The sequence below is a fragment of the Battus philenor genome, unplaced genomic scaffold, assembly GCF_028537555.1.
Source record: "Battus philenor isolate CCGP_79_NKW_IND1 unplaced genomic scaffold, ilBatPhil1.0.hap1 SCAF_1, whole genome shotgun sequence".
Classification (NCBI taxonomy): domain Eukaryota; kingdom Metazoa; phylum Arthropoda; class Insecta; order Lepidoptera; family Papilionidae; genus Battus; species Battus philenor.
The window spans coordinates 7,384,583-7,404,349 of NW_027181661.1; the positions used below are offsets into that span (position 1 = coordinate 7,384,583).

A 19,767-nucleotide genomic window follows, 5' to 3' on the forward strand; every position below is an offset into this window, starting at 1 on the left:
AGGGTTTATATGATTTTGAAGACCAGAGTAACTATACAGTGCTGTCTGAATAGAATATTTATAGCAGTTGCTATTGTTTTCATAGTTAATGAAAGTAAATGTTAATAAAAAAGGAGACTAAATCTATCTTATATGAAATAACGGTAGATGCTTTAATAAAATAGCGAAAGTGACAGACCACCATCTTCAAAGAACGTAGCGGTCAACACACTGCGAGTACCTACTTATCTATAAGACTTTAAACGTATTTAAATAGCGCTAACGTCTAGCCGAAGATTACATTGAGTAACACGCATCCGTTAGAGACGGACCGCGTTCAAAAATGTATTTGAAAACGTGTTTAGTGTTGATACTATGTGCTTCAGTACTCGCTGATCATCCGGAAGTTAAAACTCCCCTGGGGGGTCTGAAAGGGTACTTCATGGAAACAAGAGGTGGAAGAAAAATAGCCGCTTTTACTGGCATACCATACGCAAAGCCTCCTGTTGATGAATTACGATTTAAGGTAACGCTTGCGAAAAAAATTGTTAATTATTTAAATTATTTCTAGAACGTGCTACGCGCGATTTTTTAATTAAGCGGCTTTTAATTTTATTGAATACATTTTTTGTCTTTAAAAATTACACAAAAACTAAATTCCTTTTGTTCGAGTAGTTGTTACTTCTATGAACTTAATAATAGAAATAATAGAAATTGAAATCACGTCGTCCGACGTTAAATTATAAAAGTTTGGTTGATCTTTAACAGACACAACATTTAATTCCTTGATTTATATTCAATTAATTAAATTCAGATATATTTATTTTATATAATCATATACCGTTGGCATGCTCAAACATTTACCTGGGAAGGTTTTAATAGTTTTACTATCGGTTTTTTATGTATATAGTGTGGATTTTTATGTATGAAAACTATTTATCCGATGCGTCAATTGTCGACAACAAAACTGTAAATAACATAATATTACTGATATTTTTTATATAAAAGAGAACCAAGAAAATATTACTAATCACCAAGAATTACGTAGTGAAGATCAGTGATTTATTTATGTACATAATCGATTGCTCACCATTATTATAAAGAATTATTTTACACGCGAACAACGCGTTGTCTTTTTATATTTATATTAATGAACGATAGATTTTAGGAATTTACGAAGAAATTTCAAATCTACGTTTACGAATACAATGAACCGTGTGTTAATTTTTTCGTATTAGGCTAACAATATAAAAATTGATTCATGTCTGGCTGTCTTTTTACATTATTTTGATTTATTGGTATAAGGTTCTGCGATTATATGTTTTCGATTAAAAGTAAATAGCGGTCACTGTATAAAAATTAAATTGTTTTAATGTTATTTAATTAACATTCTCTGATTGCCAAATTCAAAACAACTCTCTTCTCTTTGAAAAGTTGTCTAAGTTAATTCTTATTTTTAATACTTCAAACGGAGATATTGTATCTCCGGAAAGAGGCCCCACTATGGGAACCTAGGAAGTATTAAGAGTATATACGTTATTTGTTTTGTGTTTCATATCAAGCCATAGCCAAATATTTGTACATACAATTATCAGAATTTAGCGCATTTGTCTTTCAGATTGTGGGTATATGTTTTATTTACAAAAGTATCTTATCAGTTCACAGTGATTGTTTCTGTTACATCCAAGTGCCGTGTAATATGAATTTGAAAACAAATGCCTTATTTTTTATTGGGCAACATCTTGAAAAGTTTTTTTTATTGCATAACATGAAATTATTTTTTATTCTCAAATTATAGATTTTTTTTTATCCATTTTTTGTTATCCAAAGTTTTATAAAAATGTATGGCTAATTAAACCTTACTAATAAAATAATACCAAAGATACAAGGGATCCAGGTGGAATTTATTAAGTTCGCGAAACAGGTGGGGGAGCAAATAGTGTGTAGATAAATGTATTCATTTGTTTATTAGTGTCTTATCCTTAGGTAGTTTTTAATTATTTTTTTTGATGCGACTTTATTGGAAAAAAATAATAACTGAGTATTTTATTTATTTATGTATTGAAGCTTTATCTTGAATACGCACCTATAGCACGTTTTTTACAGTCTAGCGATTGAGAGAATGACGTTAAGGCCGTTTTTTGTTTTCTTTTTTTCGAACATTTGCTATTATAATGTACACGAAAAAAAATTGCGGATATAATATCGTCTGATCTATGCAAATGACATTATGTAGATTGCGATAGAAACTTTTTGTACGTAATTTCATACTACGACATAAAAGCTGCGTTCTCTTTTTCTAGTGATACATTACAATTTTGTAACAAAGTCTAGTGTTTGTATGTTTAGCGTTTTAACATGGGTATACGCTAATGTATTCTTCAATAAAAGTATTTTATGAAATATTCAAGAATACAAGCGATAAGCCAGTTATACCTTACTTTAAGTTTTATAAAATTAAACTTTTATGGCATAGGTATGATATTATACATGTAGAATTTTGTTAATATGATAAAAATCCTGTCATAGTGTAAAGGATTTTATAAAAAATTAATAAAGCATGGAAAATAATTATTCTTCTACTATATTAACCTCCCAAAACCCGTCTGTTTTCGTAGTGGGATCTACTCAAAGCGCGTTCGGAATCCTCATAGCTTTAACGAATGCCATGATAGTAGAGTGCAATCTGATTCTAGTTTCTCTCAAATCAAGCTGTCTGGCATCCTTCTCGTGATGTACATAAGTGGACACTGTAGTGATTGACTATATTCAGACTATAGTCATGAATGACCCAATAAAGATAATAATACGAATAAATGTATAAATATAAACACTAACGCGGCAGTGTCTTATAACAAAATTTCTAATTTTCTGTATTATACAAAAAAGCTACAATATACGTGAATATGTTACGATAATAATTCCGTCATTTATTTTTATAATTTTATACAATCAAAAAAATTGTTACATAAGAGCGGGCCTGGTACAAAAACATAGACTTAAAATTTTTAAATTAAAAACATTACAAATGAATAAATAAGTTTTATTATTTTAACTAAATAAATTAAAGATACGGTTTAATTTATATCTAGACATATTATACTTGCGTTCAACTTAATAACACAGGTTATTTAACAACATTACGTATTCAAGGACACGCGTGTAATTTTTTATACGTAATATAAAAAAGATAGAACTTCGTTTATAATTAAATCATGTTTGCTGGATTATAATCGGTTTTTTAACAAACCTAATTAAAGGTAGGGATCATTTCGGGCAGCTCCCGAGCTTCGGCTACTTTAAAAAGTGTTTAGAGGTTAAGCGTCACAAACCTGCTGAAGCAAAATGTTCTGCAGCTGCAGTGTAAGTCAGGTTAGGTTAGCAGGTCTCCTGATAATACGATAAGGGTTGAGAAAGCGTGCATTAAAAAATCAATATTTTCGTACCGTTTGTATAATAATTTGGTAATGATGGATTCATAAAGAATTTTTCAGCTGGATAGTAATTACATTATCGCCTTATGAAAATGATAATGAATTATTTTGCAAAATATAAATAATAGTAATAGCTCCTAATACTTGATTTTGTTTTTCCATTGAGTCTTATAGGACATTTCAGCACAAGCACATTCGTACTGTCTGAATGTATCCATCAGCAATAGGCATATAAATTAAGTGAATTCCAATTTGAAAATAAAGCTAAATATGTGACCTTGGCATTAACAGTATGGATTTAAAGTTGTTAATAGAATACCTTTGAACCTCGTAAGAAAAGATTTTTTTTTAAGAATTCATGGCCGTAGCCATGGATTCGAGTAATACATCATTCACGCATCGAGTTTGTGCGCCGCACCTATAAGCAGTAGACAGATAACTAATCGTATCGTATAAAAAAACATTTTATTTTTTGACTTTTCTCTACAGATTGTTTTTATGGAAATATTGAGCATAATAAATTCAAAATCATAATACGATGTTAGTAAACATTTTAGTTTCTTGAACAAGTTTCATTAATTCAAATTGAATTTTTATTTTAACTATTTTTATGATTTTTTTTGTACTAAACACTTCATCATGTTGATTGACAAAAACGATTCATCGTCTCTTGAAGATAATAAATAAGGAAATTAAACATAAGTAAATTTGATTTTTTTTTTAGTATTTACTTAAATTTTAATATAAATTCAAAATATTTTTATTAAGGTTGTCATTTACAGGCACTTTTGAATCGTCAACTATTATTATCGTTATAAAAATGTTCGGGCTGCCAGTCAGTAATCTGCCACCGGTGCGGAATACCAATCAATTGCGAAGTGCGGGCCAGAAATTCAACAGTAGCTCTTTTTAAAAAAAAGAATCAACAATATTTGACCTGTAAATTATAATATCAAATCTCGAAATTAGACAGTCGACATAGTTACAATAAAATGGCTGATAGGCTTTAAAAAGTATAACGTCCGTTACCACATAACGATGACGACCTTGTTAAGTTCATCGGAAGGCGCTAGAAGTAAACCTGTCCCTATTCCTACAGGCCCTATTAGAAATTCTAGGTCCAACAGTTTATATTTTACTGCTTGAATAATGAACATTAGTTATTTAAAATAATATACCCGGTTGTAAGTACATTAAATTTATTAAATGTTCGTGTTACGTATGTAAGTATGTTACGTACTATGTAATAAATTGACATAAATATTGTTTTCAAAAAGTTTAAAGTTCTTTACTTACTTTTTAATCAACAAGCATGTAAGTAATAGACTCACGTGATGTACCGCTTCTTACAAACACAGTAAACGCCAGAGATGTTTTAGTTTATTGCTGACCTTGTAGTATTCTAATTGCAGTGACGCACAAATAAATCTAAGCGGCAGAAATGATCAATCTTCGGCAAGAACAGGTTCTGTTTACACTAATGGTGTAGATTAGTCGTTCATTGAAATTTAAATTCGGAGATTGTGAAGCCTTGATTTTTACAATTTTGATTTAATCAATCTTAAAAAAATTACTAAACTCAGCGATACGGCTAGCTATTTTTGGCTAGGCACGAAAAACTTGGTGTCCCCCGCCTGCTTCACGAGGCCCGCATTGCCTTTGTGGTTGTAATTTTATAAAAAACATTTTTGGTAATTTTTAACGTGAAAAAAAAAATATTCCGCTCAAGTTTTACATCTACAATAACTGTAGTTTGAAAACATGTATTTTTATTAGATGCGTCCCCAACACCATCTGGTTTGAGTTTCGTAAAATACATAAACTCTACTCGGCGTAAGGAATTTTCCTACCAGATTTGATTCAGGTGATCGAACGTTGAATGAGCTTAGCAAATAAAACAGTAAAACGATGGCTCTTTCGAGAATTTCGGCTGTAGTTGTTACATTATTTATAATTTCACAACTTCACATATTAGGAGACAGCCAAGCTTCTTTGTTAGCTTAAATGTCTACCTGTGTGGAGTACCTGGGCGTAAGAGCCTTCAAGGATCAAGGCTTGAGCTGTCATCCGACCGCAACAACCATTTTGATACGTGCGTGCCATAGACGGATAACCACGGCCTATTCGATTGCTAATATCAGTTTGTAGTCACTACTCCTAATGTCTCAATACTTTTATGGTATTAGATACATTTCTTTCCATCTCATGAGTAATAAGGATAATAAATAAGAATTAAATTAAATGCATTAGCAAAGTTATAATGTTATTGGGAAAGTACCACGAGGTACGAACTGACGTGACTTAAGGAATGAATGAACATTGCGAACGCAGTAATTGGTATGCATATTGAAGATAACAAACCAGTCGTCAATTTATTATTAAGATTGTTAAATAACGTGATAAATTATAAACATCCTACTTGTTCTTGGCCTGGTATGGTTTTCGGTAAGGGGATTAAATAATTTTACTATTAAAGAAATTAATAGCTAAAAGAAATTTTTAAATTTTTTTCCGAGTTTATATACTTTAAGAGGTATCATCATTGTTATGAAACAAAGAAATAAACTATTAAATGAATAACATAAAGTGCAATCATTTAATTCTTAAAAAAGACATATACCTTACAAGCCACCAATACAAGAAGTAGTTTCGAAAGAAAAGTAGTTACAAAAAAGAAATCCAGAGTTATTTTTTTTTGTTTAGAAAAGAGCTGTGTTTGAAAAGATATTATCAGTCATAAAATTCTAACAATAAACTATGTCTAGCTCATTTCACTACGACAACAGCTAAAGTCAATAAATGTACACTAAGTGACAGTAGGCATGTCACTTGCTATATCATCGTAGCTGGATGGTAGACCAAAGCTGCATTAAGTCGCGTGAAAAACGAAGAAGAAGAATAAAGTGGCCTTTCTCATAAAGGAGCGATGACCAAGTTATTGTGAATGTGGTGAATTTTATTAGGATTCTGAGTATTTACGTATTAGATAAATGTCCATAATGATACAATGAAGAGTTACGCGATGAGGGCTTCATTAACTTCTATCTAAAAGGTTTTGTCTGTTAGATAGTAATTTGGCAATCGGCCCAAATCTTGTTTTTTTTTTTAAAGTAAACACCGCTTCAATTATTGTACCCGCCCATTCTCATCGAATACAGACTTGATCTTTGTTATTAGTTCCCATCCGATTAAAATTACGGGGTTGTTTCTTTTTATATTTGCGAAACAATTGATTCTTACTTCTCATGATTGCGTGTGATGTAATGTTTTAAATCATAAAAACAGTTGTTAAGGCCGAGTTGTTTATCGACGACTTTTATTATCAATGAGTAAACTCGATTATTATCGGTCGTGAACTGTTATAGATATGCAATATTTTACAACGTGTTTTTTTGGTTAAGTTACCTCATTCTATTCGTACAATATGTAATATTTTGTGCGTTTATTATGCAATTATTTTTACTTTTGAACTATTATATTTAAACGCCACCTACTATAAGTCGAGGTCTCTCAATCTTAAAAAAAAACGGTTGAATGTAGCGGACTGAGCCGAAGTTTTCCTGGTAGCCTTCGAACTTCGCTATCATAAAAAGGTCTTAAGATAGCGGTGTAACATTACTCCTGAGGATACCCCGTGGAGGGGTGAATCACGTGTTGAGTGATTTAGCGGTGGTAGTTGTGTAATTCGCATTATTTGCGGCATGTGCATTTATCAGCGGGATGGCGGGGGCGGTGCACTTTATATTAGTCCTTTTCTTACTTGGGATGGACTTCCGCAAAGTCTGAATCCATTAGGTCTTAAGATAGGCGCTCTCTTTGCCCTGCTGCCCCATACCCGTACCATTTGGGCAGCAGTGAAATTCAGTATAAAACATTTAAAAATATCAGTGCGGATTTTTACTATTATGTTATATCAATCTTATACATATTCTTATACATATTCTTATACATATCTTATATATATTGTTATGTATTATGTTTCTGTATAAATTTGTATGTATAAATTTTTTCCGTAGTGCGTAAGTTTGAAGAAATTTTATAATTGTTTAAATTCCTCAATAACATTTCAGACGTATCACGTTAATAAATGGTATCGATCTTCCTTGACTCTACTTATTATTAAAGATATCTCGTCTGTGGTTTGTAATGAATACCCTATTATAATATATATTTCTAAAGCTATTTATTACAAGAGATTCGTTGAATAATTGTCTACTTTAATAATATTATGGCACGTGGAGCATAAGAATTCTTGTCAGTTTTCCTTCCTACTGTTATAGTTATAAAAACGTTATTATCGTAATTGATTGAAATCATATACGTTCATTTGTTTCCTCATCTAAGACTCTTTTCCTGTAGTAATGGCGCTGTGAGAGAAAAGTAAGAAAAAATGTAGGACTTATATTACGAAATGAAAGGAAATGTTTCAAAACTTACTGTTGACTATTGAAGCGAAGCTTCTTTATAGCTAATAGTTAGTTTCTCTAGAGATGGAACACAAAAATAAAAGAAATCCTAAATTCTTTTATATAAGAAATGTAGACCATTGTATCTAACGGCTGGCTATTTTATATTATTCAATACATTATCTTATTCTTCTTTTGTGAGTACACCTTAACATAAACTTAATAAAACTAACGTAGTATTAACCATCATCTTAGTCAGAAGACGTTTATTGTTGGACGTAGGTCTCCTATATACATCTTATCCACGTCGTCTGTCGTCTTTATGGGTCGTCTGCGTTTGCAGGTTCGCGGTCTCCACTCCAGAATCTAGGGCCCCAAAGGCTGTCTATGCGGGCATTGTAGCTCGCTTACTGCCACTATGACTTGGCTATCCACTGGGCTATTTTAGTTACTATGCATAGTATCTTTACTACGTTACATGCTATTAAAATACGTGTGTTAATATATACTTTATGTTATCATCACCAAGGAAGAATCATTTCTCTTTTTAAACAACATAACTCATAACATATATTATATAGTTTAAGAAGGTATGTATGAAGTTCTGGTTATAGAAATAACTTAAAATATTCCAATTTGTGAATAAGTAAAAACTTGTTACGTTAATATTTCTTGTGGTAAGGCATTTAAATGAATATTGTGCCTAACCATAAGAACTATTCTACATTGCCTAACATTACTGTTTGATTAAGGTCTGAATTTAACTGTTTATGCTATGTGGTCGCCTTAGATCGTCTAAGTATGGGTGTATATGTAGATATAAATTCCACTTAGAAGGCGCTGTGTCTTGTGAAATTTCTTGGTTAATAAGAAGATGGTGGTGTGCGGTGATTAGTGCAGTGATGTTGCTCAAGAAAGTGTGTTACAAATTTATATATAGTTTCGTGTTATTATAAACGAGTCATGTAATTAAAGAACATGTCAACGATCTGTTGCATTTTTGATAGCATTTATTAAAAAAAATAGACTCATAAATTCATTGCAACATATTTATATATAAGTTCTGATATAATCTCCGTTTTGTACCCATGCATCTGTTGTAAACGACGATCATATTGCGACTATGATACAATGAATAGTAAAGAAATATTTCCTGTTTTCCTTATCGACTTCGCTTTGTTTATTTAACGAATAATTCATAGGTAATTAAATGTTAAGTTTTAATGATGTAATTTTCAGTTGTCACGATGTAAGAGTTAATAGTGTATTTAAATATACACTTTATGTATACATGCATACGAGACATTTCTGTTTATTAGGTAGTGTGGTATGATAAATATTGAGTGTAATATTTTCAATTTATTTTTACGTACGTAACTTCGAAAGAGGTATTATTTTAATGAAGAGGATACCTAAATTCCTTCTGGAATATATCTTCAGAAAAGCGATAAAAGTTAAAGATATCAAATCGTTTTAGCCATTGAAGCCTATGATGACAAAAATTATAATGACATCTTGAAATCATCAACTGTATAACCTTTAAATTTTTATGCTTAAAATCGGTACAAAATGATTGTTAGTAGTGGTGTATCTGTGATTTTAGTTTTTTTTAAAATTAATATAACAGCATATTTATAGACTAATAACAGTTCTTAGTTTACAATTATATTGAATTAATACTGCATGCAACAAATTAGTACTGCATGCTAATCTATTAATATTAATAATTTATTTGTCAACAATAATGTTGTATTCAATCAACTGTAATGTCATACGCAATATTAGTTATGTGTATTTTATAGTAATGTGTAAATTTTTATTAAATGTCAACTATGGTAGCACAAATATAATTCCGGATGGTTTCTTGTGCTCTTTATATTGTGAAACAAATAAATAAAAAGTGTGTATCTATGTATATAAATAGCTGAATTAAAGGGAAAATAAATAGTATAATAATACAAAATCTTGTATAGCTATGCTTTTGTTTTTCTTTGTGGTGTTGTGTGCTGAGGTTCTTTTGGTGTTTAGCCTCACAGGTTTTAAGGGTGCAGAGCGTCGACGACGCTCCTTCAAAGCCTCTTTACAGTATAAGTCCGAGGCGTAAATCGGGATCTAAATCGGCGGTTCGATGGCTTCCACCCACGAAGTGGATTGACCTTGTTATAATCATTATTGAAAATACGACAGAGGCCTATGTTCAACAGTGGATGTCCTGTGGCTAAAATTATAACGATGATACAGATGTTTTTTAACAGATGAAATGTAATAGGTTTCAATTAATATGGCCAATTATTTATACTTATTTGTTTCTTTACTTGAACGTCACATCTGTAACTGTTTAACAACTAATTAACAAGTGACAATGCAGTAAGAGTCGTAATAAAAAAGGGAGTAATTTTTAAACAAAAGTAGGTAATTTTACATTAGTGTTCTTATGGAGTCTAGACTCCTTATGTGATGACAGCATGAAATATTGCACCTGTAATTACTATCATTGATCTTTTGGTAATTGAAAATCAGATTCTGTAGTCTGAAAGATTATTGGCAAGTTTTTCAATTTTTTTCTGGTTTTGGAGAGCTATAACATTTGCCCAACGTAGATGACTTTATGCGTTCAGCACGTCTCCATCTTTACATCTCATCTTCATTACAATTTCAGCTACAAGATGACAATTGCTGGACATAGACCTCCAAATATTTACAATGAAACCGGCTGGAAGGGGCGGGCAATCGTGTATTTTATGATAAAGTTCTTTAACGAAGTACAACTTCAAACATAGAACTACCAAATACAAATAAATAAAAAAATGTGTTTTTAAATTATCGTACAAGAGTTTAGAGTACCAAATCAGTACCAATAAAAATTTTATATTGCTTGCAATGTGATTTAATATATTTTAAATAGTTGAAAATATGAAGAAAAATTTGCCTCCTTTTTTAGGCACCAGTACCAATCGCAGGATGGAATGGAACTTTAGACGCCACGCAACAAAGTCCTGTGTGTGTGCAAAGAAATCCGTACACCCGCCAGAAGGAAATCGTCGGGCAAGAAGATTGTTTATATCTCAATATCTATACACCGATAACAGGAAACGTAAGTCTTCTGAACAACAACAACAGTAGGGGTATTTTGTTCATTAAATTTAACATTATAATATTGTTAATTAAAATTATATAAATTATGATAACTAATGAAAAAATAGAAATTCGGTAAGAATATTTTTTCATGAAGAAATTGCCTAAGAACGGATTTTGAACTTCAAGTTGACCCGCATGGGAATAGGATGTCCGTTCAAAATTTAAAATTTCTCGAAGCAGGCGAGGCACAGTTAATCATTAATGTTTTCGAAGACTCTAAACAGACGGACCGTTGAGAACCGTTGATTGTAAATATTTTTTTTGTCGATTTATTAATTTAGACATTTTTAATGAGTACAGAGAACTTTATATCAAATAAATATCAATTATGGGATAACGTAAAATTAAAACAAATGTGTGCACATCTATAAAATTCCAAACGGCTCTTTAAAAGTCCATCCTCAGAATTATTGCTGCACATTAAAACAAGCTATAAAGTTAATAATTAATAAAATGGTATTCGAATCTAGGTTATTATTAATAGTAGGTTGATACCTTCATCACTTAGATGAATTACTTGAAAATGTTCTAAATACCCTAATAAATTTATGCTAAGGTCAGATAAATCTGATATCGGATTAATTAAGACTTCAAATAAGACCGATATTACACTGTGCGAATTATGACAGCCGTCGATTTTACCCCGGCCAGTTTTAATATGTAATTGACTTTGAGATGACGGGTAAATTAACGTAAAGAACTCGTAGAAACTTACTTCTAAATTATTATTAAAATAATTGTTTACCAGCTTACGCTTAAGTTTACAAATTGCATTCTTTATTAATATAAGTTATTATCAGCATTGTCTAATGCGGGCATGACCAATGAATGGACATTTACAGCACTACAACATTACCTCTAAATAAGATAAACCCTATTCTTAAATTAATAAAATTTTGTCGTGAATATTTTATTATAAAGTTAAGCACTGGTCTACAATACGAATACATATGTTTATGTATTACACATATATATATATGTGTATATAAGAGAGAATTAGAGTCATTTTTAAAAAGTATTACCTTTTTTTGCGCTGCCTTCCTCTGTATATTAAATTTAAAGCTAAATAGGCTTCTATAAATAAATTTAGCTGAAATTTGTTTCGTTTCTATGCTCTTTAAATAACTTGTAAGGTTTCAATTACGTCAATTTAACTCTACTCATTTGTTTATTTTAGGAAGTAGATACAGGACGTCGTTTACCAGTGATGATGTTCATCCACGGAGGCGGCTGGATGTGTGGCGACGGAACTACCCAGATGTACGGACCTCAGTTCCTCCTTGATAGAGATGTGGTCTTTGTCGCAATAAACTACAGACTTGGTATGAATTACTATATGTTAAAACTAATTTCAGCCCGCGTCAATGTAAGACAGAAAATAAAACGCCATTAGGTACGATATAGATTTATACAATTCGGTATGTATGTTGTATATACAGAGAGAGGGGCTTAAGTTTAAAGGATTTAAAAATATATATAACTAAAATGATACAAGCAAATTTATAGTATACAAAGAAAATAAATAGATAAAAGATAGGAATTTTATTTTTTATTAATTATATCACTGAGATGTGTGCCTTCAAACCGTACACCGCACACAATTCTCAAATCTAGACGGAAAACTGAATGTTATTTTTGAGTTGAAACATACTCGTCGATTTATTGTCGTAAATGCGGATCTTGAGCTAGAAAAAAATTCGAGCGACTTGAGATTTGGGCTCGGGAGAAGCTACTGAATATCTTCTATTCGTGATATAAATTTTCCTCTAAATGTTTTGTTTACAATTGCTAAAGACTCATTGGATGTTGCGTGTTATTGGAACTAGACCTTGTTATTGTAGACTCCAAAATTATGCAGTAGTGGAAAGAAACAGTTATCTAAAATTTATATTGGCACGCCTTTCCGGTTCGCTCGTTAGAAAATTATATTTATAGAAGATATAACGGTCAATTTCTGAGAGTACAATAAAAACCGTAATCACGTTACATTATTTTAAGTCGATCAAGTATTAGACTCTTGCTAACTAAATTTTTCTTCTTAACCATTGGCTTCTGAATTTTTTAAAGAATAATTATTTAATCACTAGTAATCAACCTACGAATAAATATTTCAAACTCACTTTACCCGAACGATTTTATTTAAAAACTTAAGTCAATGTGTTTGTCATGCAGCTCTTAACGTAAAAGTCTATGTTAGAATTAATTATTTTAACATTTCACACCGTGAAGGTAAATATATTTTTCTCCGTTGTAATTAAGTAATTGGAAAGAAGCACTGTAATTTGTAATCATTTTTTTAATTCATATAACAAAATAGTAGCGAACAAGCTTAATATATATTATTCATCAATTAACAGATCAAAGTTTTGTCACCAACATGTTCACTAAAGAAAATGGAAAGTGTATAGTTTAGAATACTCGATTTTCTGACGTTTATCGAAAGGCACTGGATACAGGCCGCTTCCAACCAGTCCTACTGGAAATCTATGGGGATAGGTTATATTCAGCTGTGGACATCCTACGTTTGAAATTGTATTGATGATAAAAAATACTAATGGTGTATTACATAATCGTGTAAACTCTACTATCATAGCCTGCGACTTATGTACCAGGAAGTTCCTGTCCAGTACCTGGCAAGCTAAGGTACTGATACTGGGTGTAAAGGATGAAAAAATTTGACGTTAGATTCCATTTTCAATTTAACTTTAGAATTTTTTTAGACTAGTTGATGCTCAAAATGTATTTACTAAAACATATTTCCTTTCAGGTTCTAGACTTTATACTTACGAATGTCTAATTATCATTCGGCAAATACCACAAATGTAACGTGTTTAGTGAATTAAAATTGATAAAACATATAGATACAGTATAAATCGTAAACAGTGTGTACTGGCAGGTTAATTGATTAGTTCAGTTGAATAACTAAATAATATAAAGAGACCGGTTTTGTACTTATCGTGAATAGTAAAATACTGATCACATGTACGCATTAAGTACATTGCCGTATATTTTAAGGCACGTTGCTTTTTATGTACATATTTGAATAAACACGAATCGGTTACAGTTTGAAATGTAAACAATTTTTATTATTTCTAAATAGGTCCGCTCGGTTTCTTGTCGACGCAAGACGAACACTGTCCAGGTAACAATGGTCTGAAGGATCAGCAAGAAGCTCTGAGGTTTATCCAGAAGACGATCCAAAGCTTCGGTGGCGACAGTAATTCCGTTACGATATTTGGCGAGAGTGCCGGCGGTGCCAGTGTTCATTATCACATGCTCTCGAAGACAAGCGTTGGTAAGTTAAATGTTAGAATAGGGTTCGAGTGACTAAATTGACTAATACACTCCCAATGAATATATACTAACACAATTATAATTTACACAAACATCTTTAGAATCTGTCTAGGATAATTTTACCTTAAGTTGCTATATTTAATATCTTCCATATTGTAGAACACTAGACGATAATAATAAAGAAGATTTCTTCCATTATGTCAGCATTGTAAAATTTGTAGCAATTATCATATTTCTTTATATCGACCGACTAACCATTATGTTAGCAATGTAATTAATATATTTAAAAATGAAAGTTGATTTGTTTTATACGAACTATAAGGGTGGCGATGAAAGACCATATGTGTATGTATTTGTTACTTCTTCGATGACAACGAAAATGAAGGTGTAATCAATGTGTGTATTACACATTTACAAACACTATTTACAATTTTGACTAAAACATAATGACAACGACTATCTCTCCTTCAGCGTTCAATTTCAAACCAAGGTTCGAAATTGAATTCGTATTCGCTATAATAATTCAACTCTAAAAAGTATTATAACCGTAGTGGCAAACAATGGCAAACGAGTGTTCTCAAGTGAAAGCTGTAGTTCATTTAAATTAATTTTTTCCATGGTATTTAATAGCAATATTATATTTTTAATCGATTTGCACGTAAGTAAAGACAAGCGGCTCTCATAACAAGCCTTTTAATAATTTTGAAACACTAATTATTTTGTGTTTCATCCGTCTACTCTTTGTCGTTTATGTATAAAGGGATTAAAAAATATTAACTTTTACATTAAATGAAAATATTCGGTCCATTGCAGTAGTACATTATTCAAACTATTCCCCAGGGTTATTCCATAAAGCGATATCAGAATCGGGAACAGCTTTGGTGCCTTGGGCTGAGGCACCTCCTGGAGAGGCTTTGCGAAACGCCTTCCGTCTGGCTAAGTTCCTAGATTGTCCGCAAGCACCTTCAGAAGTTATGTTGGATTGTCTTCGCGCCAGAGATAGTTACGAAATTATTAATACAGAGTTTAAATTCTACGTAAGTAATTTCTCACAATTATATATGACCCGTAACAAGGGGAAGATTTATTTTACAATTTTTATTTATTTAATAATGATTGCAAATAAAATTAACAATTATTAGCCAAGATTCATTCAGCGATTACCCTGAAACCACGCCGCGTTAACCGGCAGAAATTTTCAGCAAATATTACATAAAAATAACTAATAATTATTAAAATACATGACTAATTTCAATCAGATTGACAACGTGCATTGGGCTCGAAAAATATTTTTTTATGATAAAATGAGACCAACAATAAATCTATTTACTTACATTTTAATTTAGTTAAAAAGTTAGTAGGTTAATAGTACTATTTAAAAATATTTAATATATATCACACAGTATTTATTTATTATTATCAGAATTTTAAACATCATCAATATGTTCTAAAACATTTTGATGGCACCTTTTCATCGAGGTCAACGCGATGACCGGTTTTGCATTGGTCGCGTGAACCAACTTTTCGCGACCTTAATTATATCGTAAGTTTACCTGATAAAGGGCCTATCTACTTGTCTTTAGTGTGTGAGAAATTTATTGTATGTTTACCAGGCTTGGGACTATGAGCCCATGACACCATTTAAGGCGGTAGCAGAACCAGATTTGCCTGGAGCTTTTCTAACGTCAAGTCCCCGGAAGACGCCTTCTATTGCCGCAGTGCCTTGGATGACCGGTCTCAACAAGGATGAAGGCTGTTTGAAATCTATCTGTAAGTTATGTATCATCAACATCATCGAGATCATTGCAATAGTAAGACCGTAGTTCAGCGTCTACTGATGTCTTAAACAAGATCATCTGTCACCTATAGATTAGTTAGTATTTTTGTAACTAAATACCTTAAAAGACAAATCTTACCAGACGACATTATCATGATGGAACGTTATACTTGTTATCATATTTGCGGTTGAAGATTTGTCTACATTACGGATGTTTCTTGGCAATAATCTGTGTAGTTTTAGTTTAATAAAATTTGTTGTAATCTAGAATTAGATTCAAAATTTTAATGTAATAGTATCTATAAAAAAAATACTAAATAGATGATTTTTTTAAAATTACATGACAGATAAGTCCAAGTTTCCTAATCATATTTAGCAGGATAAGATTTTTTTTAATTTTTGTTATCTTGTTGTTCAGGGATTACGGCAAACTCGAGTAGATACGAAGAGTTCATGTCGGCCTTTGAGGCGATAGCACCTGTAACCTTCTACTACGAGAACTCGCCATACTCCGACGTCATCACAAACCGTATTAAAGACGTGTATTTCAATGGAGGCGACACAGAAGTGATCAAGGACGGTATACTTGAAGTAAGAAAATATTTTAATGCCTATTAAATATATGTCTATAAGATATAATACAAAACTTATTATTTTTTACACTTGGTTACATTACTGATTGAGTAAATATAGTAATTAATTAAAATATTAATCGTAAAAGTTGGTTCTTTTCGGTGAGCCAAAAAAAAAATTAAACAAAGTCAGTTTTATACGGTTATTTATATTATAAAAGCAAAATACATGAGAAAATAATAAATTATAGATATATTTCTGTGGTATGTAGTATTTATGATTCGAGTAAATACTTAAACCTATAAATATTTATATTTCTTTAAATTTATACATGAAATCATTTTTAACGTATACATAGTAAGTATTCACCAAAAAATGCTATTGCCGTCAGTATTGGAAAACGACAATACAGAGCGTACAAAATCGTCATCGTTTCAGCTCATAAAGTCCTCGTCCCCTGCAAAGTACAGGCTTCCACCACAGATATCTATGAGGGGATATACCATAATCGCCATGCGTGGCAGACGGATTGGCGATCGCAGTATGGTATATGTACGCATAGGGCGCTACATATTTGTTTGTGGGCATTGACAATCCTGTATAATTAATGCACAAAATGTGAATTATATAAGATTGTATCCCGGGAATCGAACTTACAACCTATGATCGCAAGTCCCAGTCCTCTGCAGCTGGGTACTACTGCACAACGTTTATAGGAATAGGAATGTGTTTATAAGGACAATACATAATAACTACACAAAAAACAAAAGTTAGGTAAGCGTAAGAAATACGTTCAAAAAGTATGATGGTAAATTGAAAAAAAATCCTAATTTATTATTTCGATTTGAGCTTAATTTATTTAAACATAAATTTTAGAACTCAAATGTGACAAGGTTGCCTTAAAAGTTCAAAGTTGTAAAAGTGCAATTAAAGTTTGAAAAACCAAAGTTGTAATCAAATAACAAAGTGGTAAAAGTATAATATTTAATCATAGGCACGAATATTAAATTATTTTATTACATACCATATGTTATTAAGATGATTGCATACCAACAAAAAGTAATGGTTTATGAATACACGTAAACGTTATTTTATACAGTGTCATTATGCCCACAGATCTACACCGACTCTTACTTCGCATATCCAGCCTTAGAAGCCATCGAATTGACGTTTAATTACACGAAAAATCCTGTGTATCTTTACGAGCTCACGTATAGGGCCACCAACAGCTTCTCACAAATATTTGGAGATGAAGAAGGCGATTATGGTTAGTGACTGTTTCTTAAGTTAACTAATTGTTTGCTAGTAATGTGAGCGTTCACTTGTGATGTATCTGGCATATTACGTACCTTGCTCTGTGCTAGTGGTAAGTAATAAAATTAATAAGAAATAAAAAGGGTTCCATTCCATAATGACACATGACTTGTAGGTGGCATATTCAAATGGCGGAGGTTTCGAGAGTTTATTCGCCTGGATCGGTTTATTGAGTACAATTAAGACTTTTATTATACAAAGGTTTAACTAATTGATAATCAAAAGAATAAATAGTACTACCGAAACGGCTATACCGCTCCTTGCCCCAATGATGATCAAAAGCGCTGTGAGTATTTTATCTTGGACTGTCGAGAAGGAACCGACGATACTCGTCGTTTATCCAAAGCGTGAGACAATTGTATCGGTAGCGTTACAGTAGAGATATAGATCGGCTATCTCGGATACCTTAGTATTGAATTTCTTAATGTTTACACCTTCTTAGCCCAAGCCATGGTTTTATTCATTTTCCTACCAGTCAATCCATAGAGTATTGGCCAAAGCGATCTTAAAGCTTTGGGATTTACCAAATCATTGTACAGCCACGAGTCAGACTTTCTCGAGCGATTACCTAAGCTTAGATATGAAAATGTCTGACTTAAACTTCAGCGCTCTACCAATCCAAGCCTGTGAAGCTGTAAACGTCAAGAAGTAAACAGCATTTGTCTATTATAAAAAATATGAACTATTTTGCCATCATTACCATTACAGTCGAAAGATGTCACCTAAGTAGAAGAATTTAAAGGCACCAGTGGCCAACTGATCTTTGGGCTACGTGGTCTGCTGCGCACTGCCTAAATTACAAATGATTACAACAATTTGGTTTATTAAAAATTTATTGCAAAAATATTTTTTTTCTTTATTACAGGTATTTGCCACGCCGATGAACTGATGCACTTGTTCCCTATTTCCTTCCTCTCGAAACCGTTCTCCGAAGAAGACAGAAAGATAAGCGAACTAATTATTACCTTGTGGACAAATTTCGCTACTACTGGGTATGTGTAATATTTACTTATATATATTATTAAATTTAATCTCGATACTAAATTATATTATGTAAATTTACTTTAAAATGGTCAATAAGATTATAAGTGCTCAACCTGTTAACATATGTAGCAAAGTCGTCGACTTTCTTTTTATGAGCGTACATGTGATTTCCGATTGCCATGAGAAACTACTTTTGCACATTTTTTTACGTTTTTCCTGCTTTTCCTTTTTCTTTGGCAATTCCATGCCATTCTTTACGGTGTGGCGTATCAGTAATAACTTATAATTGTAGAAGCGACTGTCTATATCAGTACCAGAATTCAAACACCTCCCGCCTTATTGGGATATAAGCACAGTTCAAGTTCATCAGTGTACGTCACACGACTGAAATGATTGTACGCAGAAATAGCCAGTCCATAATTGTAAGGTGCTTCCACACATATAGTTTCCAGAGATTTCCACAACACAGAGTTTCGGATGTAACAAAAACATATTTAATAAGATTTAAATGATTTAAATACGATATTGATTCTGATAAATATTAACAAAAATGTAATATGATATTTTTTTAATTATTACAGTAACCCCAATTCACCTGTGAAAGTTCCGTTAAAATGGGAACCGGCGAGTAGTAGCAAGAATATGGAGTATCTGGAGATTGGCAGCGATCTGAAGATGAGGAACCATCTAGCGTCCCGTTCTAGGCTCTGGGGCTCATTGCCTCTGTGGCATAGCATACGTAGTTCATCGATTCATTCGCGAAAGTTCATCGATGAACTGTGAAATGTTTGTTACACTTTCTTTTTAAGTCACCAAATTATAATAAAGAAAAGTTTTAATTATTTTGGTCAACATTGGTCAACTTCAA

At 31.9% G+C, this 19,767-nt stretch overlaps 1 protein-coding gene across 1 annotated transcript; it reads left to right on the forward strand.

Moving 5' to 3' along the window:
• The first annotated feature begins 286 nt into the window (after positions 1–286).
• Positions 287–19,751, forward strand: LOC137920145 (juvenile hormone esterase-like). Its single transcript, XM_068763790.1, has 10 exons — positions 287–505; positions 10,761–10,913; positions 12,135–12,279; positions 14,058–14,252; positions 15,092–15,288; positions 15,865–16,021; positions 16,447–16,619; positions 17,718–17,868; positions 18,781–18,907; positions 19,481–19,751. Exons 1-10 carry the CDS (start codon positions 323–325, stop codon positions 19,680–19,682), a joined length of 1,683 nt encoding a protein of 560 aa, XP_068619891.1. The 5' UTR covers positions 287–322; the 3' UTR covers positions 19,683–19,751.
• The last annotated feature ends 16 nt before the right edge of the window (positions 19,752–19,767 follow it).

Bases quoted from the DNA above. Each gene is read 5' to 3' on its own strand.
- LOC137920145 (XM_068763790.1), top strand. From the start codon at position 323: ATGTATTTGAAAACGTGTTTAGTGTTGATACTATGTGCTTCAGTACTC. The intron at 16,022-16,446 runs GTAAGTTATGTA...CTTGTTGTTCAG, and splicing joins AGGCTGTTTGAAATCTATCT to GGATTACGGCAAACTCGAGT. The intron at 17,869-18,780 runs GTTAGTGACTGT...TCTTTATTACAG, and splicing joins AGATGAAGAAGGCGATTATG to GTATTTGCCACGCCGATGAA.